The following is a 24866-nucleotide window of genomic DNA, read 5'->3' as shown; positions in this document are numbered from 1 at the left end:
AATGATTCTACAATAGTACACGGTGAACCAGGCAAAGCCCATTATTGAGAGAGGTCAAATTCATCCAAATGGATTTCATCTTCCTTCACTGGGAGCAGGTAGAATACAGCGTCGTCCCACAAGTATCACCTCACATCCCCAGGGACTTGGTGAGCCTCTCCATTTCAACTTCTCACATTCCTCTAAACTCAAAAGAAGTAGCTATCCCCAAATACAAGAACCTCCCAATTCCAAGTCTGCAACAAAACCACGGATGACAAAGGGAGGTACGCATCAGGGCGACAGCTCCATCATGTTGCTCAATCTTTATACCCCGGACACCTCTAACATCATGACCAAGTTGTGCCTCAACTCTGTGTCACTCATGTGTCCTAACAAAGAGAACAAAGGCATTGCCTCCCATCGGTCTATTCCTCCCAAAGCAGCCCGGGCACATCAATCAGACCATGTCCCAGTTATACCATCTACTGCTCTCTCTGGCCAGTGGCACTTCACCTTTTCTCCCCAAGACAATCTAAACTTTATCCCACCTTCCCCTCAACTCACATTCTTCCGAGAGCAGGTAGCCCCCACCCCCCAAGGACTGCGCCCCAATTCTGCACTGTTGGAAACCAAAGCCAACAGGAAGCAACAGCCTCGCTTTTCTTAAAGGGTCTGCAAGTCGGTCACAGGCCAATCACTTCCTGAGAATCTCGACAAATCGAGAAAACCGTTTTCCCAATGGCCGGGTGAGTACTTCCAGCGAGATGCTGAGCCATACAAACCAGGCTAATCTCCGTTACAATTACCGTCAGCGTCTCTGGGCTAGAGAATGGGCAGGGGTTGAAAAACCAGTCAAGATCTCCATCCTTGCTCTCTCATCTGCTGCAGGTAGAAGTATCTTTTTTAAAAATTCGTTCATGGGATGTGGGCATCACTGGCGAGGTCGGCATTTATTGCCCATCCCTAATTTCCCTTGAGAAGGTGATGGTGAGCCACCTTCCTGAACCGCTGCAGTCCGTGTGGTGAAGGTTCTCCCACAGTGCTGTTAGGAAGGGAGTTCCAGGATTTTGACCCAGCGACGATGAAGGAACGGCGATATATTTCCAAGTCGGGATGGTGTGTAACTTGGGAGGGGAACGTACAGGTGGTGTTGTTCCCATGTGCCTGCTGCTCTTGTCCTTCTAGGTGGTAGAGGTCGTGGGTTTGGGAGGTGCTGTCGAAGAAGCCTTGGCGAGTTGCTGCAGTGCATCCTGTGTATGGTACACACTGCAGCCACAGCGTGCCAGTGGTGAAGGGAGTGAATGTTTAGGGTAGTGGATGGGGTGCCAATCAAGCGGGCTGCTTTGTCCTGGATGGTGTCGAGCTTCTCGAGTATTGTTGCAGCTGCACTCATCCAGGCAAGTGGAGAGTATTCCATCACACTCCTGACTTGTGCCTTGTAGATGGTGGAAAGGCTCTGGGGAGTCAGGAGGTGAGTCACTCGCTGCAGAATACCCAGCCTCTGACCTGCTCTCGTAGCCACAGTATTTATATGGCTGGTCCAGTTAAGTTTCTGGTCAATGGTGACCCCCAGGATGTTGATGGTGGGGGATTCGGCGATGGTAATGCCGTTGAATGTCAAGGGGAGGTGGTTAGACTCTCTCTTGTTGGTGATGGTCATTGCCTGACACTTGTCTGGCGCAAATGTTACTTGCCACTTATAAGCCCAAGCCTGGATGTTGCACGCGGGCTCGGACTGCTTCATTATTTGAGGGGTTGCGAATGGAACTGAACACTGTGCAATCATCAGCGAACATCCCCATGTCTGACCTTATGATGGAGGGAAGGTCATTGATGAAGCAGCTGAAGATGGTTGGGCCTAGGACACTGCCCTGAGGAACTCCTGCAGCAATGTCCTGGGGCTGAGATGATTGGCCTCCAACAACCACTACCATCTTCCTTTGTGCTAGGTATGACTCCAGCCACTGGAGTTTTCCCCCTGATTCCCATTGACTTCAATTTTACTAGGGCTCCTTGGTGCCACACTCGGTCAAATGCTGCCTTGATGTCAAGGGCAGTCACTCTTACCTCACCTCTGGAATTCAGCTCTTTTGTCCATGTTTGGGCCAAGGCTGTAATGAGGTCTGGAGCAGAGTGGTCCTGGTGGAACTAGCTGAGCCGCACAGATCTAAAAATGGTCGGAACAGGAGGAGGCCATTCAGCCCCTCGAGTCTGCTCCGCCATTCAATTATGTCAATGCTGGTCTGTATCCTAACTGGCGGAACCCAAACTGAGCATCGGTGAGCAGGTTATTGGTGAGTAAGTGCCGCTTGATAGCACTGTCGACAACACCTTCCATCACTTTGCTGATGATTGAGAGTAGACTGATGGGCGGTAATTGGCCGGATTGGTAGACATCATGCGAGGACAGGCTCAGAGTCTGAAGTGATGCCCACCATGGTTGAATGCCCGATTGACAGTCTCGACCTAAGTTCACGTGAGGAATGGCCCCTTGGGCGAGGTTATAGAGAGCTCCCAGCACCTGTGGAATTGCACCCCAGCAACACACAGCGCCTCCTGGACAGAAGAGAACAAGTTGAGGGGAGGGGGGAGGGTGGAGGGTGGCAGAAGGAGCACAAGGTCCTGGAAAAGTGTGGGTGGGGGTTGGAGAAACAGGATCAGTCTTGGCTGTGATGCCCATTGCAGTCAAACAGCTCACTAACTGGAGAAAACTCACCAGCAAGATTCATAACTTAAATAGTGAAGCACCAGAGGGCAACTGAAGCATTGGAATCATACCCCTAGAAGGGGAAGGGGAGGGGAGGGTTAAAAGCCCCTAAGCCCAGGTCAGAAGGGAGCTGAACCATCTCTCTATCGGGCACATTGGCCTCACAGAACTCGTTTGACACAGCAACTCGTTTCCAGCTCTGACCTTTCATGACAGAGGCTCACGGATCTCACCTGTAATTACGGAGAAGTTTGGTTACGAAATGTTGGTCATAGGAGTTAGAGTCCGGATTCTTCTGGTAAAGGGTGTTCCCATTCATTAACCTCTCCAGCAAAGACAAGTCTGAAACACAGCGTGAATTACTGCATAAATGTCACCTACACACTGACAGCAGGCTGTGCCCCAAACTGAAGAACACAGGTTGAAAAGCAGATTTAGATTCAGAATCTGAAAATGGCTTCACTTTTCTCCCGTCACGTGTCTCTATTTTAAAATTCTCACCCTCCTGTTCGAATCCCTCCATGGCCTCAACCGCCCCCCCTCCATCTCTGTGACTTCATCCAGCCCTGCAACTCTCCGAGGTCTCTGTGCTCCTCCAAGTCTGACCTCTCGTGCATTCCCCACTCCCTCCATCCCTACCGAGGGCAGCCGTGCCTTCAGCTCTGGAATTCCCTCCCTAAACCTCTCCGCCTCTCTCTCCTCCTTTAAGACGCTCCTTAAAACCTACCTCTTTGCTAAAGCTTTTGGTCACCTGTCCTAATATCTCCTTAGGTGGCTCGGTCTCATTGTTTGTCTGATCACGCTCCTGTGAAGAGCCTTGGGATGTTTTACTCGCTTTATCAATGCGAGTTGATATTGTTGTGTCAGAGAACGTCTGCCTGTGACCGGCCTCCAGGAGGTGCCAGTGAGCTCTGCTCCTATCACAATGGCGACAGTCAACCCAATGCACAGAGAGCTGGTGGTTCATCGTATAGAGAGATAGATGGAAGCTCACACTGCCCAGAGACTCAATCCAATGCATGTTCAGCCACACCAGCACTGTGCTACTCAAAATGGACCCTCCCTGCACAAAGTTTCTCAAAACAGTTAATGCATAAAAGGCAAAGTGTTTGCACTGGTGAGCTACACAAAGCAACTGGGAGTACGGAACTTACAGGATCAGGAGCTAAACTTGTGTTATGTGCAACGCGCCTGACGTGCCATCCCCTTGATCTGTGAAGTACCCAGGAGCAGTAACAGTAAATTACATTCGTACAGCATCTTTAAAACTAATAAATCCCCCCAACATGCATCACAGAGGAGTAGAAAGATTAGGAGAAGACTTGCACCAAGTCCCGTTCACCCATCACCCCCTGCGCTCGCTGACCTACATTGGTTCCCGGTCTGGCAACACCTCAAATTTAAAATTCTCATCCTTGTTTTCAAATCCCTCCGTGGCCTCGCCCCTCCCCATCTCTGTAACCTCCTCCAGCCCTACAACCCTCAGATCTCTGCGCTCCTCCAATTCTGGCCTCTTGTGCATCCCTCGATTTCCATCGCTCCACCAGTGGCGGCCGTGCCTTCAGCTGCCTAGGCCCTAAGCTCTGGAATTCCCTCCCTAAACCTCTACCTCTCCTCCTTTAAGACACTCCTTAAAACCTAACATATGACCAATCTCTTGGTCACCTGTCCTAATATCTCCGTATGTGGCTCAGTGTCAAATTTTGTTTGATAATCGCTCCCGAGAAGCATCTTGGGATGTTTTACTACGTTAAAGGCGCTATATCAATGCAAGTTGCTGTTGTAGTATGGCTCCATGGCTGCCCATCGCCTTCCAGTAACTCACCAAATGGTCATTCTTCACGCCCGAGTTTAGACAGGGAATGTTGGTAGGCTGGTCAACCATGATGGCCTCACAGTCAAGGCCAATCCCATCCCTCCTACTTGTTTACACACATGCAGGGGTCACGGGATAGTGATCGGGAGCCAGAGGTCCGGCTGATTTCTCCCCTTCTTCGCATGGGAGGACACGAGGGTCCTCAACGCAAGTGGGTCAAATTCATAAATGATGCTAAAATAGATTTGGGGGGGGGATGGAAAGTAGAGTTTGGCAAAGCAAATAAAGAATCGTAAAGAGATCCAGGCAATGTTTGCAACTGGACAGAACTGTGGCACGTGAAATTCAATATGGGCGAATGCAAGGTGTTGAGATGTTGAAGAACAATTAAAAAGAGGTCAGTTGTACTTGATGTTTGGTGTCAAATCAGCTAACGGCGAAGCTGACTGAACTGTGGGATTACTGAGAAATCCATTCGTTGCTGAACACCAACTAACAAAGAAAGAAAAAGAACTTGCATTTATACAGCGCCTGTCACAACCTCAGGACGTCCCAAAACGTTTTGCAGCCAACAAAGTACTTTTGAAGTGTAGTCACTGTTGTAATGTAGGAAAACACGGCAGCCAATGTGTGCACAGCAAGATCCCACAAACAGCAACATGATAATGACAAAATCATCTGTTTTAGTGATGTTGGTTGAGGGATAAATATTGGGCCAGGACATTATAGCATCATAGAATCATAGAAGTTTACAACATGGAAACAGGCCCTTCGGCCCAACATGTCCATGTCGCCCAGTTTATACCACTAAGCTAGTCCCAATTGCCTGCACTTGGCCCATATCCCTCTATACCCATCTTACCCATGTAACTGTCCAAATACTTTTTAAAAGACAAAATTGTACCCGCCTCTACTACTGCCTCTGGCAGCTCGTTCCAGACACTCACCACCCTTTGAGTGAAAAAATTGCCCCTCTGGACCCTTTTGTATCTCTCCCCTCTCACCTTAAATCTATGCCCCCTCGTTATAGACTCCCCTACCTTTGGGAAAAGATTTTGACTATCTACCTTATCTATGCCCCTCATTATTTTATAGACTTCTATAAGATCACCCCTTAATCTCCTACTCTCCAGGGAAAAAAGTCTCAGCCTATCCAACCTCTCCCTATAAGTCAAAGTCCCGGTAGCATCCTAGTAAATTTTTTCTGCACTCTTTCTAGTTTAATAATATCCTTTCTATAATAGGGTGACCAGAACTGTACACAGTATTCCAAGTGTGGCCTTACTAATGTCTTGTACAACTTCAACAAGACATCCCAACTCCTGTATTCAATGTTCTGACCAATGAAACCAAGCATGCTGAATGCCTTCTTCACCACCCTATCCACCTGTGACTCCACTTTCAAGGAGCTATGAATCTGTACTCCTAGATCTCTTTGTTCTATAACTCTCCCCAACGCCCTACCATTAACGGAGTAGGTCCTGGCCCGATTCGATCTGCCAAAATGCATCACCTCACATTTATCTAAATTAAACTCCATCTGCCATTCATCGGCCCACTGGCCCAATTTACCAAGATCCCGTTGCAATCCTAGATAACCTTCTTCACTGTCCACAATGCCACCAATCTTGCTGTCATCTGCAAACTTACTAACCATGCCTCCTAAATTCTCATCCAAATCATTAATATAAATAACAAATAACAGCGGACCCAGCACCGATCCCTGAGGCACACCGCTGGTCACAGGCCTCCAGTTTGAAAAACAACCCTCTACAACCACCCTCTGTCTTCTGCCGTCAATCCAATTTTGTATCCAATTGGCTACCTCACCTTGGATCCCGTGAGATTTAACCTTATGTAACAACCTACCATGCGGTACCTTGTCAAATGCTTTGCTGAAGTCCATGTAGACCATGTCTACTGCACAGCCCTCATCTATCTTCTTGGTTACCCCTTCAAAAAACTCAATCAAATTCGTGAGACATGATTTTCCTCTCACAAAACCATGCTGACTGTTCCTAATCAGTCCCTGCCTCTCCAAATGCCTGTAGATCCTGTCTCTCAGAATACCCTCTAACAACTTACCCACTACAGATGTCAGGCTCACTGGTCTGTAGTTCCCAGGCTTTTCCCTGCCGCCCTTCTTAAACAAAGGCACAACATTTGCTACCCTCCAATCTTCAGGCACCTCACCTGTAGCATTGGGGAGAATTCCCCCGATCTTCAATGAAACAGTGCTGTGGGATCTTTTACGACCAGCTGCGAGGTCAAATGGGGGCTTCGGTTTAACGTCTCATCCGAACGAAGGCACCTCCGACAGTGCAGCACTCCCTCCGCACTGCACTGGGAGTACCAGACTAGACTGTGCTCGGGTCTCTGGAGTGGATTTGAACCCACTGTCTGTGATTTGTGATGGATGAAGGGGGGAGTTAGAGAGAGGACCCTTCCATCTCCCCCTCAAACCAGGCGTAAAGCACTCAACACTGATTGATCGACACATCATGTGACAATTCATTTTACTCACTAATCAGCGAGACAAAATTTGAAATGACAGATTCCTTTTTGAAAAGATGATAACGAGCTCCTCCTTTTGGCTCAGTTGGCAAGTGCACTGCCCTGTGTAGCATCGAGTCACACAGCCCAAGGAGGCCCTTGGTTTCCTCCCTGGTTTATGCTGTGCTAGCCTAACGCAGGGTGTTCTACATTTGGCCACAGTACCCCTGCATTGGAGAAGGATCCCTGCCCAGGAGTGCAGGCAGTGACACCTGCTGGGAAGTGGATCTGGATGCGATGCCCCCCATGGTGCAAGAGCGCAACATTCACTCTCCAAACTTTAAAGTGCAGAATGGGCCCCTGGATAAAGATACCAAAGGCATCCGGCACCCTTGGTGGAACTGTTAGCCCAGTTAAGAGTCCGCACCCATAGGGGAGAAGGATGGAAACCAGAGAGAGAAACACCATAACAATCGACACTTACCCAGTCCGTACTTGATGGCGAGAGGTGACCTCAGCACCGGTCCCAGCTGCTTCGGATCACCGGCCAGGACAAGCTGCCCACCATCCCTGTTGCTTTCTAAATCCATAGCATCCAGCAATCCTTGAATAGGAAACATTCAGTCAATACATCAGAGGCATCCTCCTGTGGACTCTCATCTTCAACAGGAGGGAAGTCTCTTTGTGAGTGCGAATTTTGGGCGCAAAAGGGTGGCCCGGCGGGAGGGGGGTCAGGGTGAGGGTCAGGGAGTGGAACAGTTTCCCTTCGAGATACCCAGTGTCAGTATCAAACACTCCCAGGGCAGGAACAGGGTTAGATACAGAGTAAAGCTCCCTCTACACTGTCCCATCAATTAACCTCAGCCCCAATCTCAGAAGAGCTCTCTCTACTGTACCAGCGAAACATTTTATTTACCATGCCAGCCATCCAGACAATTCAACGCAGATTAGTGCTGAATTAGGGGCAATTTTCTGCTGTGCTCACAAGGCACTGGATTGGACCCACCGAAGCTCATGTTCCGTTGGACCCTTGGAACTAAGAGCTGGAGGAAACTGTCCTCCCATCGCCTGGGCCTGACGTGGAACCCAGGTCGCAGAGGTGAAAGGGTCAGTTCACGCCCACTGCTCGGCCTGATTCTCGGTTATATTTCCTAATTCTCCCTCGGCACGTTCACTTCACAATTATCCTTGCAATATAATTTGAGCAAGGTAAAGGGGCTGACGAAACGGGAACTGGTGCAAATGGCCACACCGCACGAGACAGAAGTGAATCATGAATAGAGAAGCTGGGATTGTTCTCCTTGGAGCAGAGAAGGTTAAGGGGAGATTTGATAGAGGTGTTCAAACTCATGAGGGGTTTTGATAAGGAGAAACTCCTTCCAGTGGCAGGAGGGTTGGTAACCAGAGGGCCCCCTCGATCAGAGACTCATTCTTTCACCTCTTGTGGTTCTGAACTGTGTTTGTTAATTGTCTAGAAATTGCAACCTGCACCTTTCAAATGTCTGCCTTTTAAAATCAATTTGCGTTTTTTTTTTAAAACAAAAACATACTTTTGTGCTTCTTGATGTAAAGACTTCGGGTTTGAAATACTTCCATTTAATTTATAAACTCCACATAACCCGAATCGCCAGATACAATATTCATTCACCAGCTGCAAAATCTCCAATATTGCAGTTTACCTCAGACCTGCCCATAGTTCAGATCTTTTACTCTCCTTTCCCTGGTCAGTCCATCCCGGTCCCCACTCCTGCCCATCGACAGAGAGATGGGGCAAGCAATCGGGTGTCTGAGCCTAGGCCTGCAAGCCAGGTGTTGTCCAACTGTAGCACCACTGGAACAGCAGCAGCCCAGGGGATGACTTCACACAATGAGGAAGGAGGGGAGAGAAGGGGTAATAAATCAGGGAATAGCAGTAGATTTATGCATTACCAGCACATTCTTACCTGCGATAGCAATGACACTCTCGGGTTCCACAGCGTGTCCAGCTTCATCGATGAACACGTGAGAAAAATGACCAGCTGGGAAAATTGCGGAGGCCAGCCTGTATTAAAATATAAAATATAAAATAAATAGCGACGAAATGCATCGCGATCCTTCCCCACTCCCACCCATTCCCCCCCCCCCTCCCACTCTGTGTGTTTAAACTTCCCCCACGTTCCATCCATAAACACGCAGCTCACCACGAGATCAGTTCCTGGAAAATCACCAACTGTCAGACACAAAGCCCCCCCCCTGCCCCCACCAAAATAGTTGATGCATCACTGGGTAACGGCCCACTTGTCCCTTTCCAAGGGAGGGGAGTCAGCTGGGGACTGAGTGGGGTCCGGTCTCCATTCGCTCATGGACCTTGGCGGGCCTACTGCTCCATAGAGGCTCTGGGCCTCCGGTGAGAATGCGAGAGTGGTTTAGACTGGGTGGGATATTAAACGGTACGGGGAGTGAGCAGAAGAGTGGGATTAGACTGGGTGGGATATTAAAAGGTACGGGGAGAGAGCAGGAGAGTGGGATTAGACTGGGTGGGATATTGAAGGGTACAGGGAGTGAGCAGGAGAGTGGGATATTAAAGGGTACGGGGAGTGAGCCAGGAGAGTGGGATATTAAAGGGTACGGGGAGTGAGCCAGGAGAGTGGGATATTAAAGGGTACGGGGAGTGAGCCAGGAGAGTGGGATATTAAAGGGTACGGGGAGTGAGCCAGGAGAGTGGGATATTAAAGGGTACGGGGAGTGAGCAGAAGAGTGGGATTAGACTGGGTGGGATATTGAAGGGTACAGGGAGTGAGCAGGAGAGTGGGATTAGACTGGGTGGGATATTGAAGGGTACGGGGAGTGAGCAGGAGAGTGGGATTAGACTGGGTGGGATATTAAAAGGTACGGGGAGAGAGCAGGAGAGTGGGATTAGACTGGGTGGGATATTGAAGGGTACAGGGAGTGAGCAGGAGAGTGGGATATTAAAGGGTACGGGGAGTGAGCCAGGAGAGTGGGATATTAAAGGGTACGGGGAGTGAGCCAGGAGAGTGGAATATTAAAGGGTACGGGGAGTGAGCCAGGAGAGTGGGATATTAAAGGGTACGGGGAGTGAGCCAGGAGAGTGGGATATTAAAGGGTACGGAGAGTGAGCAGGAGAGTGGGATTAGACTGGGTGGGATATTGAAGGGTACGGGGAGAGAGCAGGAGAGTGGGATTAGACTGGGTGGGATATTAAAGGGTACGGGGAGAGAGCAGGAGAGTGGGATTAGACTGGGTGGGATATTAAAGGGTATGGGGAGTGGGATTAGACCGGGTGATTTACGTGGCGAAAAACACTTCAGTCCGTATTCACCCCCAGTTTTCCATCACTGATACATTGTGGAGTTCGGGGTGGGGGTGGGGGGAGAGGAGGGGAGGAGTTCCACTTTGAGTCCTTTTTTGGCCAATATTGGGCACTGTGACCAGATAAACTGGCTGCACTCATGCCGTGGATGTCAGCTGATGAAGGGTCGATGATTGGGACACAGTCACTGCGAGTACATTACTGCTCGATGTTTCCTGGTACTCACTAGAGGGGAGGATTCAATTCAAGAAACCAAGATTACATAAGGAATTAAAATTCTCCTTAAGAGTGAAGAAGGTTAAGGGGAGGTTTAATTGAGGTGTTCAAAATTATGTGGAGTTTTGATAGAATAAATGAGAAAGTGTTTCCACTGGCAGGAGGGTCGGACACAGATTTAAGATAATTGGCAAAAGAACCAGAGGAGAGATGAGAATTTTTTTATGCAGCGAGTTGTTCTGATCTGGAATGCGCTGCCTGAAAGGGCGGTGGAAGCAGATTCAACAATAACTTTCAAAAGGAATTGGATAAATACCTGAAAAGGAAAAATTTGCAGGGCTGTAGAGAAAGAGCAGGGGAGTGGGACTAATTAGCTAGCTCTTTCAAAGAGCAGGCACAGGAACAGGCCCAACTGGTCTATGCCGGTGTTTATGCTCCACACGAGCCTCCTCCCTCCCTACTTCATCTCACCCTATCAGCATATCCTTCTATTCCTTTCTCACTCATGTATCTAGCCTCCCCTTAAAGGTATCTATGCTATTCGCCTCAACGTGTGGTATCCACGTAGTAGCAAGTTCCACATTCTAACCACTCTCTGGGTAAAGAGGTTTCTCCTGAATTCCTTATTGGATTTATTAGTGACTATCTTATATACATGACCCCTAGTTTTGGTCTCCCCCACAAGTGGAAACATCTTCTCTATATCGACCCCATCAAATCCCTTCATAATTTTAAAGACCTCCATCAGGTCCTTCTTTTTTCTAGAGAAAAGAGCCCCCAGCCTGTTCAATCTTTCCTGATAGTTAGAACCTCTCAGTTCTGGTACCATCTTTGTAAATCTTTTTTGCACATTTTCCAGTGCCTCCATATTCTTTTTGTAATATGGAGACCAGAACTGTTCACCGTACTCCAAGTGGTCTTGGATTTATTGTCTTCAAAATACGATCATTACTTCTCATTTTAGCCAATAAGAACTTGATTGACGGCAGAAAGTCACATCCCAGACTGCTTTGCCTTTTCTATTGAAGTGGCCTCTTTGGAGAGATGGGAAAGTTTTTTTTTAATATCACTCAACTCTTGCTTATTTGCTGTTCTCCTCTATTGACACAACCTCCACATTCATTATCTGAAATGACCAGTCAGGTTGGTGTCAAACTGTAAAGGCTGTTTGCTTCTCCTTTTAACTTCTCTTTTGGAGAAGAAAAATAACTTTGGAGGGAGGAAAACAAAAAGAAACGATCCTTTTGATGTCCCCGACTGGCAGTTGTACAGAAACCAAATAAACCAAAGTAACACTGTGCACCTGTGGCTGGACCTCTGGAGTCTTGGCGCCTTCTCATTTACCTCAGGGGAAAAGAAAACTATTTAATTTGAGGCAGCTGGGAATGAAATGGTCAGAAGCAAAACATATCAAGTAGAATAGCAAAAAGTAACAGGATGGTCCAGTGTCTCACAACACTGTCCTTTCACACCTAGGAACCTGTCCTTGACTTTATCTCAACTTTAGAGGCAACTACCTTCTCACTTATGAATAGAGACTGGTTGATACATTGTCTAACACCTGTGTCCTTCCACCTGTGGGTTGGGTTTCGACCCATCCTGTAAGAGCCACGATGGGCCCGATAGCCCCCCCTCCTGTGTGGGTCACACACACCGGTATCTGTACCTACCTTCCGGCCGTTACCAACGTTGTGGCAATGATACGGTACTGTTTCAGTATCTCTTTCGATGGGTACTCATAGCTCGCCTCAGACTCATTCCAGTTGGAGCACTCCTGACGGAAAGAACAGCTGGGTATTAGTTGGGCAGCGTGGCAGGGAAAGAGGTGGTTAAGGGGTTAATACCCAAGTTACGCCACCTGGTGATGTCACGCCATTGGGCCAGGGGTCCGATGGTCCTCTCTTGGCTGAAGGACGATGGCCGAAACCCGGGAGACAGAAGAGCAAAAGGAGGGAAAAATACCAAACTTATTTAAAAATACTTCAAACTCCTTCCGCTTCAAGGCAAACATGCAGTTTCAATACAGCATTCTCGACTCAACAACTGTATGAATGTTCACAGAATCGCTGGAGCTCGATCGCTCAGTGGGAAAGCTCACCTCTCGGTGTGGGACTGAGCCTCACAGGCAAGGAGGAGCTCCTTTATACAAAGAATGGTCAATACCCCGAACGTTTACAGAATTATTAAAAAAAACTGAAGAAAGGTAAAACTCTGAACATTCCCATCATCGGTGCCTTCAGATGCCAAGATATCTCCAATTACACCGATTCTATTTTGTTAATTAAAAGTGTATTTTTTTGTAATTAAAAAAAGTTCCCTACTGTGGAATACAGAGTAAAGCTCCCTCTACACTGTCCCATCAAATACTGTCGGGCAGGTACAGCACGGGTTAGATACAGAGTAAAGCTCCCTCTACACTGTCCCGTCAAACACTCCCAGGACAGGTTAGAGACAGAGTAAAGCTCCCTCTACACTGTCCCATCAAACACTCCCAGGACAGGTTAGAGACAGAGTAAAGCTCCCTCTGTTCAGCATTGACAATGTGTTTCAGTCGCCACCTCAGAAGTGCTCCCCCTACTGCCCCAGTGTGACATTTTCCCATTCCCACACCAGCGATCCCGTGTCCTCACTGGGAGATTTCCAATTTAATGCTAAATCAGGGACAAAATTGTGTGGCTCTGGGCTCTCTTTTGAATGCATCCAACACTTGGGACAAAACTGAGGCAGAACTCGGGCTGGAAATACCACCCATTCCCACTCTATGTCCTCATAGCACAGAAACAGGCCATTCAGGCCAACTGGTCGATGCTGGTGTTTATGCTCCACATGAGCCTTCTCCCTCCCTGCTTCATCTCCCCCTATCAGCATATCCTTCTATTCCTTTCTCCCTCATGTACTTATCTAGCTTCCCTTTAAATGCATCTGTGCTATTCTCCACAACTCCTCCATGTGGTTAGCGAGTTCCACATTCTAACCGCTCTCTGGGTAAAGAAGTTTCTCCTAAATTCCTCTTTGGATTTTATGAGCGACTATCCTATACTTACGGCCACTAGTTTTGGATTCCCTCCACCATTGGAAACTCGGGAGCGTTTAGCAAGAAGGGCGGGAGAGCAGACCTACCTTCACCTCCGAGGGGACGAGGTCCCAGTTCCGACTCAAGGCGTTGAGACGGTATATTTGCCTTTTCTCCACGTGCTTCCTGATGCGCTGGCACAGCAGGTCAGTGGCGCTGTTGGATGGAGCGCAGGCGAGGATGCGGGCTGTCGGGATACAGTGCAGCACCTGAGAGTCAAATCCAAAAGAAACCAACAGTTGAGGGGCTGGGAGTGTCACAAATTCCACAGCAAAAAAAAGAACAGTAATAATAGAATGATACAGCGCAGGAGGCCATTCAGCCCATCTTGCCTGTGCCAGCCCTTTGAAAGAACGATCCAATTAGTCCCACTCCCCCCCCTTCTCTTTCCCCATAGCCCTGCAAATTTTTCCTTTTCAAGTTTTTAATCCAATTCCCTTTTGAAACTATTAAATCCCTTTCAGGCAGCGCATTCCAATCATCATAACTCGCTAAATAAAAAAAAATCTCATCTCCCCTCTGGTTCTTTTGCCAATTACTTTAAATCTGTGTCCTCTGGTTACCGAACCTCCTGCCACTGGAAACAGTTTCTCCTTATTTACTCAATCAAAACCCCTCACAATTTTTAACACCTCTGTTAAATCTCCCCTTAACCTTCTCTGCTCTGCTCGGAGAACAATCCCAGCTTCGCTGATCTCTCCACCCCTCATCCCTGGTACCATTCTGGTAAATCTCCCCTGCACCCTCTCCAAGGCCTTTACATCCTTTCCTAAAGTGCGGTGCCCAGAATTGGACACAATACTCCAGCTGAGGTCTAACCAGTGATTTATAAAGGTTTAGCATAACTTCCTTACTTTTGTACTTTACTGCCTCTATTTAATAAAGCCACAGGGATGCCTTCTGCTTTTTTAAAAAAAAAACACGTTATCAACTTGTCCTGCCACCTTCAAAGATTTATTCAAAGAAATTATCTGATTAATATAGCCGCCACTCCCGATTGGCAGGTTTCGCTATCAACACAAAACTAACCCCGAACAAGCAACCGTCCCGAGACAAGATTCCAAATGCTTTTTACACCCTGGGGTCTGCATCCATACAGACACTTGCTGGTGTGGCACAGATTCTCCTGGAAGGTAGGTGAATGCTTGTGGGGGGGGGGGGGGGGGGGGAAGGGGAAGGGGAGGAGGGGCAGTGAAATGGAACATATTTGAATTCCTTTGAGCGAGAGCTGCGTAGAATGATCAGGGCCAGAGAGATCTCATGGAGTCGTTTCGATCGGCTTAAGGTGCGTGGGAGGGGAGGGGGGAGGGGGGAGGGGGAGGGTGGCTCGGGGAGGAATTTCCCACATTTCTTTTTCCTCCCAAACTGTCTTGGGGATTTTTAAAATCTGGTTTTCTTTCTCTCTCAGGAGATCACACGCTTTTGGGCGGGGCGGGTGGGGAGTGTAGATATTGTGATATGTAAAGTATCGCAATTGTGTGGGACAGGCCGGCTGGACCAGAGGGTCTTTTCCCGTCCATCATTGTTCGTTATGTTCGTACGGCATTTTATTGGTTGCTTTTTAGCAAGATTTAGGAGTCTAATGTGATCCTGCCTTTCATACTTTGGAAGGTTAGATCATTTAAATGAGTAATAAGGGAATTGAACAAACTTGCCTTCTGACTGGACACTCCCTAATGAGGAAATAACACCAGATCATTTTCAAAGGTTAAATCTGTTTGCAACATGATATTGCAGCCATTCAGAAAAACTGGTTGAGTATTGTAACATGTGTCCTATAGAGCATTCTAAAGCAGTAAACCATAGGATTTACAGCACAGAAACTGGCCATTCGGCCCAACAGGTCCATGACTGTGTTTATGCTCCACACGAGCCTCCCCCCACCCTATCAGCATATCCTTCTATTCCTCTCTCCCTCATGTGTTTATCTAGCTGCCCCTTAAATGCATCTGTGCTATTGGCCTCAGCCACTTCTTGTGGTAGCGAGTTTTTAAAAAATGTGTTCATGGGATGTGGGCATCGCTGGCAAGGCCAGCATTTATTGCCCATCCCTAATCGCCCTTGAGTTCCACATTCTCACCACTCTCTGGGTGAAGAAGATTCTCCTGAATTCCCTATTGGATTTATTAGTGACCATTCTTCTATTTATGGCCCCTAGTTCTGGTCTCCCCTGCAAATGGAAACATTTTCTCTACGTCTACCCTATCAAACCCTTTCATAATTTTAAAGACCTCTATCTGGTCACCCCTCATCCTGCTCTTTCCTAGAGAAAAAAGCTCCAGCCTGTTCAATCTTTTCTGATAGGTATGATCTCCGAGTTCTGGTATCATTCTTGTAAAATCTTTCTTTTTGCACCTTCTTCCGTGCCTTCATCAAGTTCGAAAGGATTGAGGCCACGACAGAAATATTCAATTTCCCAGAAATATCTTGTACCATCTGGCTCACTTATTCCAAACAAAAGCTTTACCCAAATTTGTAAAAACGAAAATGCAAAGATGATCAGGTGGCCTGGATCGAGTGCACAAGTGAACCGAGTCAAACCTAGTTTGCTCTCTCGAGCACGGGACTGACACGACAAGGCAGGTCACAGCTGAACCAGAGCGGCGGTGACTGATGCCAGCTTTGCGGAAGACTGCACAGGAAGCTTGGACAGCTCCACCGCTGGCACTGACCGTCGACAGGAGCAGACAAGCAAGGGGGGAGTTCGGCAAGTATCATAGTACAGCACAGGAGGCGGCCGTTCGGCCCATCGTGCCCGTGCCGGCTCTTTGAAAGAGCTATCCAATTAGTCCCACTCCCCCTGCTCTTTCCGCAGAGCCCTGTAATTTTGTCCCCCATCGAGTATTTATCCAATTCCCCTTTTGAAAGTTATTATTGAATCTGCTTCCACCGCCCTTTCAGGCAGCGCATTCCAGATCATAACAACTCGCTGCGTAAAAAAAATGTCCTCATATCGGCTCTGTCTCTTTTGCCGATCACCTTAAATCTGTGTCCTCTGGTTACCGACCCTAGGTGAAATATAACTAGTGTACTCAAGCCTTTGAGGTGAGCAATATTGTATTATCCCAAATAAGGAAGGACTGAACTACTCAGAAGCATCACGAGCGTTAGCAATTTATATATAACCCATAAATATGGGATAAATTGATATTTCCCACCTCAACATTCTGTTTACACTATTTTACGGGTGACTGTGTAAATAGTATGCACCTCTCCCTCCAATCTTGGATGGGAATTCATTCACAGTGACACCTTTTATGTTAAAACAAAGAGATAAGCCAGTTTGAAGTGGTGTTTAAATCCAGAAACAATATGCATTGGCCCCATCGCTATTTTTAAACCAAGAGCAAGTCTGCAAAACTGTAGGGAGATAACCACAGTCATTTACCGTTATTTAACGGTCAGCCGAGGCATAATTCTAAATACTTTCCCGCAAAAGCACCGTCCTCGGGCGGCGTCAGTAAGTGTGCCGAAGGGTTGAGAGCTGAATTTCTTGAAGAGTACGTGAACATTGAAAGCACAATCATCTCGGGGTGGGGGAGGAAAGGAGGAACGTCATGACCAACCACCCCCACAAAACGTGCCTATTTGACATTTACTTGGTGCCGCAGGTGTCAGCTGTGGCTCAGCGGGTAGCACTCTCGCCTCCGAGCCAGAAGGTCACGGGTTCGAATCCCGCGGCACTATTTCGAAGAGGAGGTGGGGAGTTCTCCCCGGGGTCCTGGCCAATATTTATCCCTCAACCCACATCACTTTAAAAAAAAAACACACACACACACACCCCCCCCCAGATTATCTGGTCATTATCGCATTGCTATTTGTGGGACCTTGCTGCGGGTAAATTGACTGCCGGGTTTCCTACATTACAACAGTGACTGCACTTTGTACTTCATTGGCTGTAAAGCGCTTTGGGACGTTCAGAGGTCCCGAAAGGCGCTATATAAATGCAAGTCTTTCCTTTTCTCTTTCTTGTTGCTCAATTTTGGAGTCTATAACAACCGCTGAGATCTTGGGAAGGGCCGGATGCTGAGACAGACATTCTTCTCACCCACCTGCCAACTTCCGGTTCAACCGCCAAGGTCACAGTAAAGTGACATTTCAGTTCCACATTTTAACTATCTATAGACTATTAAAATCTTCTGTCGGTCACAGACTCCCTGACCACAGGCCTTCTTCCTGTTATCATGATCTTCAGTCACACTCGTTCCGTTCTGGGCACCGCACCTCGAAGGATAGATTGGCCTCGGAGGGGGTGCAGCGCAGATTCACCAGAATGATACCGGGGCTAAAAGGGTTAAATTATGAGGACAGGTTGCATGGACTAGGCTGGTGATCCCTTGAATATAGACGATTACGGGGTGATCGGATTGAAGTGTTTAAGATGATTAAAAGAGTTGATAGGAAATAGTTTCTCTCTATCTACCCTGAGGTGGGGGAAGTCAAGAACGAGGGGGCATAACCTTAAAATTAAGAGCTAGGCCGTTCAGGGGTGATGTCAGGAAGCACTTCTTCAAAAAAAGGGAAGTGGAAATCCGGAAAACTCTCCCCCAAAAAGCTGTCGAGGCCGGGGGTCAATTGAAAATGTCAAAACTGAGATTGATAGATTTTTGTTAGGTAAGGGTATTAAGGGTTACGGAACCAAGACGGGTAAAATGGAGTTAAGATACAGATCTAATCGAATGGCAGAACAGGCTTGAGGGGTTGAATGGCCGACTCGGTTTTTGTTCGTTAAGGGTATTTTGAATTCTTTATTAAAAAGAGAGTCAAAAAAGTGGTCAGAGGGCAAAGAGAAAACTAGAAAGATATTAACGTAGGAACGAAACACACAACAGTAAGAAGCTCTACAGTATTATATCAGTAAGAGGGTTATCAAAGGAGAATAGAAAATGACCTCAAGGTTGGAAATGGGGTCAAAATTTCCATTTCCCCAGATGATGAAGCGCACCGACACGGGCCGCGCACCGACACGGACGCAGCCCTTTCCAGGAGATTCCTTGGAAGACAAATTGCCATCTCATCCGTTTTCAGAATATTTGTGAAACCAACAGCACAATTCAAACAAACACCGGGGTAGAGGAGCCAAGAGTGAGAGATTTTAAACCACAAATGCTGGTCCTGATCCCAGAACGCTGACCACCTGCGTGAAATCTGAACAACCGGCCTGCAGGCTGCCTCGGAACAAGACAGAAGTAAGTGGAAAGAATGGGACTATCCAAGGAAAGACGGTTGGGGTTTGGCTTCTGATAGCCGCTCAAAGTCGGGAGTGTCCCTTCCAAAATCAGGCAGATCGCGATCCAGCTGATGTTTGGGGACACAGGGGTGGGGGTGAACACGAGGAACAAGGTGCGCCTTGTGTCCCTTGACCAGAACAATCGGTCCCCCAGCAGGAGACTAGGCATCCTCGCATTTTACTAAGGGGCAAAGTGCGATGGCAGGAGGAGGCAGAATCACCACCGTCCACTTCCCAGTTTCCTCCATCTCCAGGCAGAAAGTTCTAGAAGCTGAAACACGTCGAGTCTTGCGCCCCAGAGGAAGTAGCTCTTGGTACCTGTTTTATGGCTTCCACGATGGTGACGGTCTTGCCAGTTCCCGGTGGACCAAACACCAAGTACGGGGCGGGCCTGGAGATCCCGGCGACGATACAACTGACGGCTTTGGCCTGCTCAGGATTGTTCTCAAGGGAACGATCGAAAAGTCTTTGAAAATAAAAAACAAAAATTCACACATGGAAATAAATGACCATCAGGTTCCATGTTCAGGTGTCAAAAGGAATAAATATAACTGCAATCTCCCCACCCGAGTCTTCAATCCGTCAGAATTTTTTTTTCAAGTTCAATTCGCGCGCACGCACACACACACACACGCGCACGCACACACGCACACACGCGCGCGCGCGCACACAGAATTAACAGCACAGAAACAAGCTATTTGGCCCAACAGATCTGTGCCCGTGTTTAAGCTCCACACTTCACCACTCTCTGAGTGAAGAAGTTTCTCCTGAATTCCATATTGGATTTATTGGTGACCAACTTATATTTATGGCCCCTAGTTTTGTCTCCCCCATAAATGGAAACATCCTCTCCACATCTACCCTATCAAACCCCTTCATAATTTTAAAGCATCAGCCATCACCCATCTCTTTTCTAGAGAAAACAGCCCCCAACCTGTTCAATCTTTCCTGATAGTTATAACCTCTCAATTCTGATATGATCTTGCATTTATATAGCACCTTTAACATAGGGAAATGAAGCATTAACGGACAAAACAAAATTAACACCGAGGCAAAGGAGGAGACATTAGGACAGGTGAACAAAGGCTTGGTCAAAGACTTAGGTTTTAAGGAGCATCTTTAAGGAGGAGAGAGAGGTAGAGAGGCGGAGAGGTTTAGGGAGGGAATTCCAGAGCTTAGGGCCAAGGCAGCTGAAGGCACGGCCGCCGATGGTGGGGCAAAGGGAGCGGGCGGTCCGCAAGAGGCAAGAATCGGAGGAAGGCAGAGTTCTCCAAGGGTTGTACAAAGTACATGAGAAAGGAACAAAGCATCGGAGGACCGTTCAGTTGGGTGAATCCCACAGCTAAGCCACTGTGGATCCAAAGACATTCCCGACTCCCGTGTATTGGGGTAGGGCCCAATTTCAAGATGACCAACTGCTCGAGTTGCTGAAAGGCTCTCCTGACCCTCACTGCTCGAGATGTCTCCAGCAGCTGGGCGAGAGAAGCCGGAGATTCGTCTCTTCCATCTGATCGGATGGTTTTAATAAAAGACTGCTGGAACTGAAGACAGGGGAAGGGGGGCATATAAGCGACATATTTGCTGCCTTCTCCATCAGGAGACCTTCACCTCCTCAGGGTACTGCCAGGACAACATAGGCCTGAGGTGACAGGCACATCCTGCAGCATCATGTGTCACATAAGGACATAAGAAATAGGAGCAGGAGTAGGCCATACGGCCCCTCAAGCCTGCTCCGCCATTCAATAAGATCATGGCTGATCTTCGACCTCAACTCCACTTTCCTGCCTAGAGACCCCGAGAGACAGAAAATCTATCGATCGCAGCATGGAATATACTCAACGACCGAGCATCCACAGCCCTCTGGGGTAGAGAATTCCAAAGATTCACAACCCTCTGAGTGAATAAATTTCTCCTCATCTCAGTCTTAAATGGCCGACCCCTTATCCTGAGACTATGCCCCCTCGTTCTAGACTCTCCAGCCAGGGGAAATAGCCTCTCAGCAACTACCCTGTCAAACCCCCTCAAAACTTTATATGTTTCAATGAGATCACCTCTCATTCTTCTAAACTCCAGAGAATATAGGCCCATTCTACTCAATCTCTACTCATAGGACATCTCTCATATCCCAGGAATTAACCGAGTGAACCTTTGATGCACCGCCTCCAAGGCAAGTATATCCTTCCTTAGATAAGGAATCCAAAACTATGCACAGTACTCCAGGTGAGGTCTCACCAGACCCCTGTACAATTGTAGTAAGACTTCATTACTCGTGTACTCCAACCCCCTTGCAATAAAGGCCAACATGCCACTTGTCTTCCTGATCGCTTGCTGTACCTGCATGCTAACTTTTTGTGTTTCTTGTACGAGGACACCCAAATCTCTCAACACCAACATTTAATAGTTTCTCACCATTTAAAAAATATTGTTTTTTTTCTATTCTTCCTACCAAAGTGAATAACCTCACATTTCCCCACATTATACTCCATCTGCCCCCTTCTTGCCCACTCACTTAACCTGTCTATATCCCTTTGCAGACTGCGTCCTCCTCATAGTTTACCTTCCCACCTAGCTTTGCATTGTCAGCAAACATGGATACATTACACTCGGTCCCTTCATCTAAGTTATTAATATAGATTGGGCCTCAGCTATGTACAAGCACTGATCCTTGAGGCACTCCACTAGTTACAGCATGCCAACTTGAAAATTACCCGTTTATTCCTACTCTGTTTTCTGTCTATTAACCAATCCTCTATCCATGCTAATATATTACCCCCAATCCCATGAGCCCTTACCTTCTGTAACAACCTTTTATGTGGCACCTTATTGAATGCCTTTTGGAAATCCAAATATACAACATCCACTGGTTCCCCATTATCTAGCCTGCTAGTTACATCCTCAAAAAACTCTAATAAATTTGTTTAGCAGGATTTCCCTTTGATAAAACCATGTTGTCGCTTCCTAATCATATTATGATTTGCCCTGTACTACTACTTTAATAATGGATTCCAGCATTTTCTTGACGACTGATGTCAGGCTAACTGGCCTGTAGTTCCCTGTTTTCTCACTCCCTCCTTTCTTGAATAGCGGGGTTACATTTACTATCTTCCAATCTGCTGGGACCGTTCTAGAATCTAGGGAATTTTGGAGGATCATAACCAATGCATCCACTACCTCTGCAGCCACCTCTTTTAGAACCCTAGAATATAGACCATCAGGTCCAGGGGATTTATCGGCTTTTAGTCCCATTAGTTTCTCCAGTACTTTTTCTCTACTGATAATTAATTACTTTAAGTTCCTCACTCTCATTAGACCCTTGGTTCCCCATTATTTTTGGTATGCTTTTTGTGTCTTCTACTGTGAAGATGGATACAAAATATTTGTTTAACATTTCTGCCATTTCCTTATTCCTCATTATAACTTCTCCTGTCTCGGCCTCGAAGGGACCCACGTTTACTTTTGCTACTCTCTTCCTTTTTACATGCTTGTAAAAGATCTTACAATCTGTTTTTATATTTCTTGCTAGTTTAGTCTCATATTCTATTTTCTCCCTCCATCTATTTTTTGGTCTTCCTTTGCAGGTTTCTAAACCTCTCCCAATCCTCAGGCTTACTACTATTCTAATTTAATATGATCCTTAACTTCTTTAGTTAGCCATGGATGGATCACTTTTCCCGTGGAGTTTTTATTTCTCAATGGGATATATATTCATTGAGAATTTTGAAATATTTCTTTAAATGTTTGCCATTGCTTATCGACCATCATACCTTTTAATGTAATTTCCCAATCTACCTTAGCCAACTCATCCCTCATATCTATGTAATTGGCTTTATTTAAGTTTAAGACTCTAGTTTCGGACTTAAGTAAGTCACTCTCAAACTCAATGTGAAGTTCTATCATATTATGATCACTCTTCCCCAGAGGATCCTTTACTATGAGATTACTAATTAACCCTGTCTCATTATACAATACAAGATCTAAAGGCCAAGATCTGGCCTGTTCCATGGTTGGTTCCATGTCGAATTGTTCTAGGAAACTGTCTTGAATGCATTCAATGAACACGTCCTCCAAACTACCTTTGCCAATTTGATTTGCCCGGTCTATACGAAGATTGGAGTCCCCCATGATTATTGCATTTCACACATCATCTGGGCCAATAAAAGTGCAACTGGTGAATGTAAATGTTATAAAATTAACCCAGAAGAGTAAGCACTAACCAGGGTATACAGTACCAAGACAAGTGCTAACCAGGGTATACAGTACCGGGTCAAGCAGTAACCAGGGTACACAGTACCAAGTCAAGCAGTAACCAGGGTACACAGTACCAAGTCAAGCACTAACCAGGGTACACAGTACCAAGTCAAGCACTAACCAGGGTGCACGTTACCAAGTCAAGCACTAACCAGGGTGCACGTTAACAAGACAAGGGTTAACCAGGGTACATGTTAACAAGACAAGCGTTAACAAGGGTACACTGTACTAAGACAAAGGCTAACCAGGGATATACTGTATCATGGCAAGCACTAATGGGGGTACACAGTACCAAGACAAGGGTTAACCAGGGTACACTGTACTAAGACAAGGGCTAACCAGGGATATACCATACCATGGCAAGCGTTAATGGGGGTACACAGTACCAAGACAAGGGCTAACCAGGCCACACTACGAGACAAGCATTAGCTGAACCACACTGTACTGGAACGAGAATTAACCGGGCTCCGTCCATCCCAAACAGGCTTTACTGAAATGGGAGGTCAGTAACCACGATCAGTTCCATTCTTAACACAAACAGGCAATCGCTCCACGCACAGACTGGAACTGGCACATGGACTGGCTTGGGTTTTCAGATTCAAGTTTATTTATGAAACAGATTTCATATCCATCCCAAAGGCTCTGTTGGTAAACGCACTGGCCATTGTGGTATTGAGCCACTCAGACCGGGTTATATCATCAGGACAGGTTGCATAAACTTGGTTTGAACTCCCTGGAGTTTAGACAGTTGAGGGGAGATCTGATCGAGGTGTTTAGAATGATGAAAGGATTCGATAGGGCTGGCACACAGAGCCTATTTCCTCTGGTGGGGGAAGTCCAGAACAAGGGGGCATAATCTTAAAATTAGAGACAGGCCGTTCTAAGGTCGCCAACCGTCCAGGATTGTCCTGGAGTCTCCAGGAATTAATCTGCAGGACACTGCCGTGAGCAATCATAGGGGCATTAAAAATTGTTTTCTTTGAACACTTTCGCTTATTAGCAAAAAAGATTCACAAGGATGATACCAGAATGAGAGGATATACCTTTCAGGAAAGGCTGAACAGGCTGCGGCTCTTTTCTCTAGAAAAGAGAAGGCAGAGGGGTGACCTGATCGAGGTCTTTAAAATTATGATAGGGTAGACGTAGAGAAAACATTTCCACTTGTGAGGAAGTCCAAAACTAGGGGTCATAAATATAAAATAGTCACTAATAAATCTATAGGGAATTCAGGAGAAACTTCTTTACGCAGAGATTGGTTAGAATGTGGAACTCGCTCCCACAAGGAGTAGTTGAGGCAAATAGCATTGATGCATTTAAGGGGAAGCTGGGTAAATTCATGAGGGAGAAAGGAATTGAAGGATATGCTGTTGGGTTGGATGATGTAGGGAGCGAGGAGGCTCGTGTGGAGCATAAACACCGGTTGTGCCGAATGGGCAGTTTCTGTGCTGTAGACGCGATGTAGTTATAAAGATATTGGAGATGGTTTAAAAAAAAAGGCACTTTGACTGACAGTCAAAAGTCATCCAATTGGGAGTCTGTTTGCTTTCCAATTGACCACGGGAAGACGGCATCGCAAGGGGAAGCTGGATAAACACATGGGGGAGAAAGGAATAGAAGGATATGCTGATAGGGTGAGATGAAGTAGGGAGGGAGGAGGCTCAGGTGGAGCATAAACACCAGTATAGACCAGTTGGGCCGAATGGCCTGTTTCTGTGCTGTAGTTTTGATGTAACTCGACGCAAGTGGTTGTTGTTAACTGTGATCTGGACAGTTCACAGGGTATTTGCTCGA

The 24866-nt window shown here is 46.9% G+C and overlaps 1 protein-coding gene across 2 annotated transcripts in view; it reads right to left on the bottom strand.

Moving 5' to 3' along the window:
- The window catches only part of LOC137344608 (putative helicase MOV-10), a 68010-nt gene that overhangs the window by 19206 nt on the left and 23938 nt on the right, over positions 1-24866 (bottom strand). For both annotated transcript variants that reach the window (XM_068007706.1, XM_068007707.1), the window contains 6 exons: positions 19146-19293; positions 13645-13806; positions 12195-12298; positions 8942-9039; positions 7483-7602; positions 2923-3031 (listed from right to left, as the gene is read on the bottom strand). In XM_068007706.1, coding sequence (XP_067863807.1) covers positions 2923-3031; positions 7483-7602; positions 8942-9039; positions 12195-12298; positions 13645-13806; positions 19146-19293 — 741 coding nt within the window. The remainder of the gene's footprint in view (positions 1-2922; positions 3032-7482; positions 7603-8941; positions 9040-12194; positions 12299-13644; positions 13807-19145; positions 19294-24866) is intronic.

Source organism: Heptranchias perlo, chromosome 27 (assembly GCF_035084215.1).
Source record: "Heptranchias perlo isolate sHepPer1 chromosome 27, sHepPer1.hap1, whole genome shotgun sequence".
Taxonomy (NCBI): Eukaryota; Metazoa; Chordata; class Chondrichthyes; order Hexanchiformes; family Hexanchidae; genus Heptranchias; species Heptranchias perlo.
This window is presented reverse-complemented; position numbering and strand designations above follow the sequence as displayed.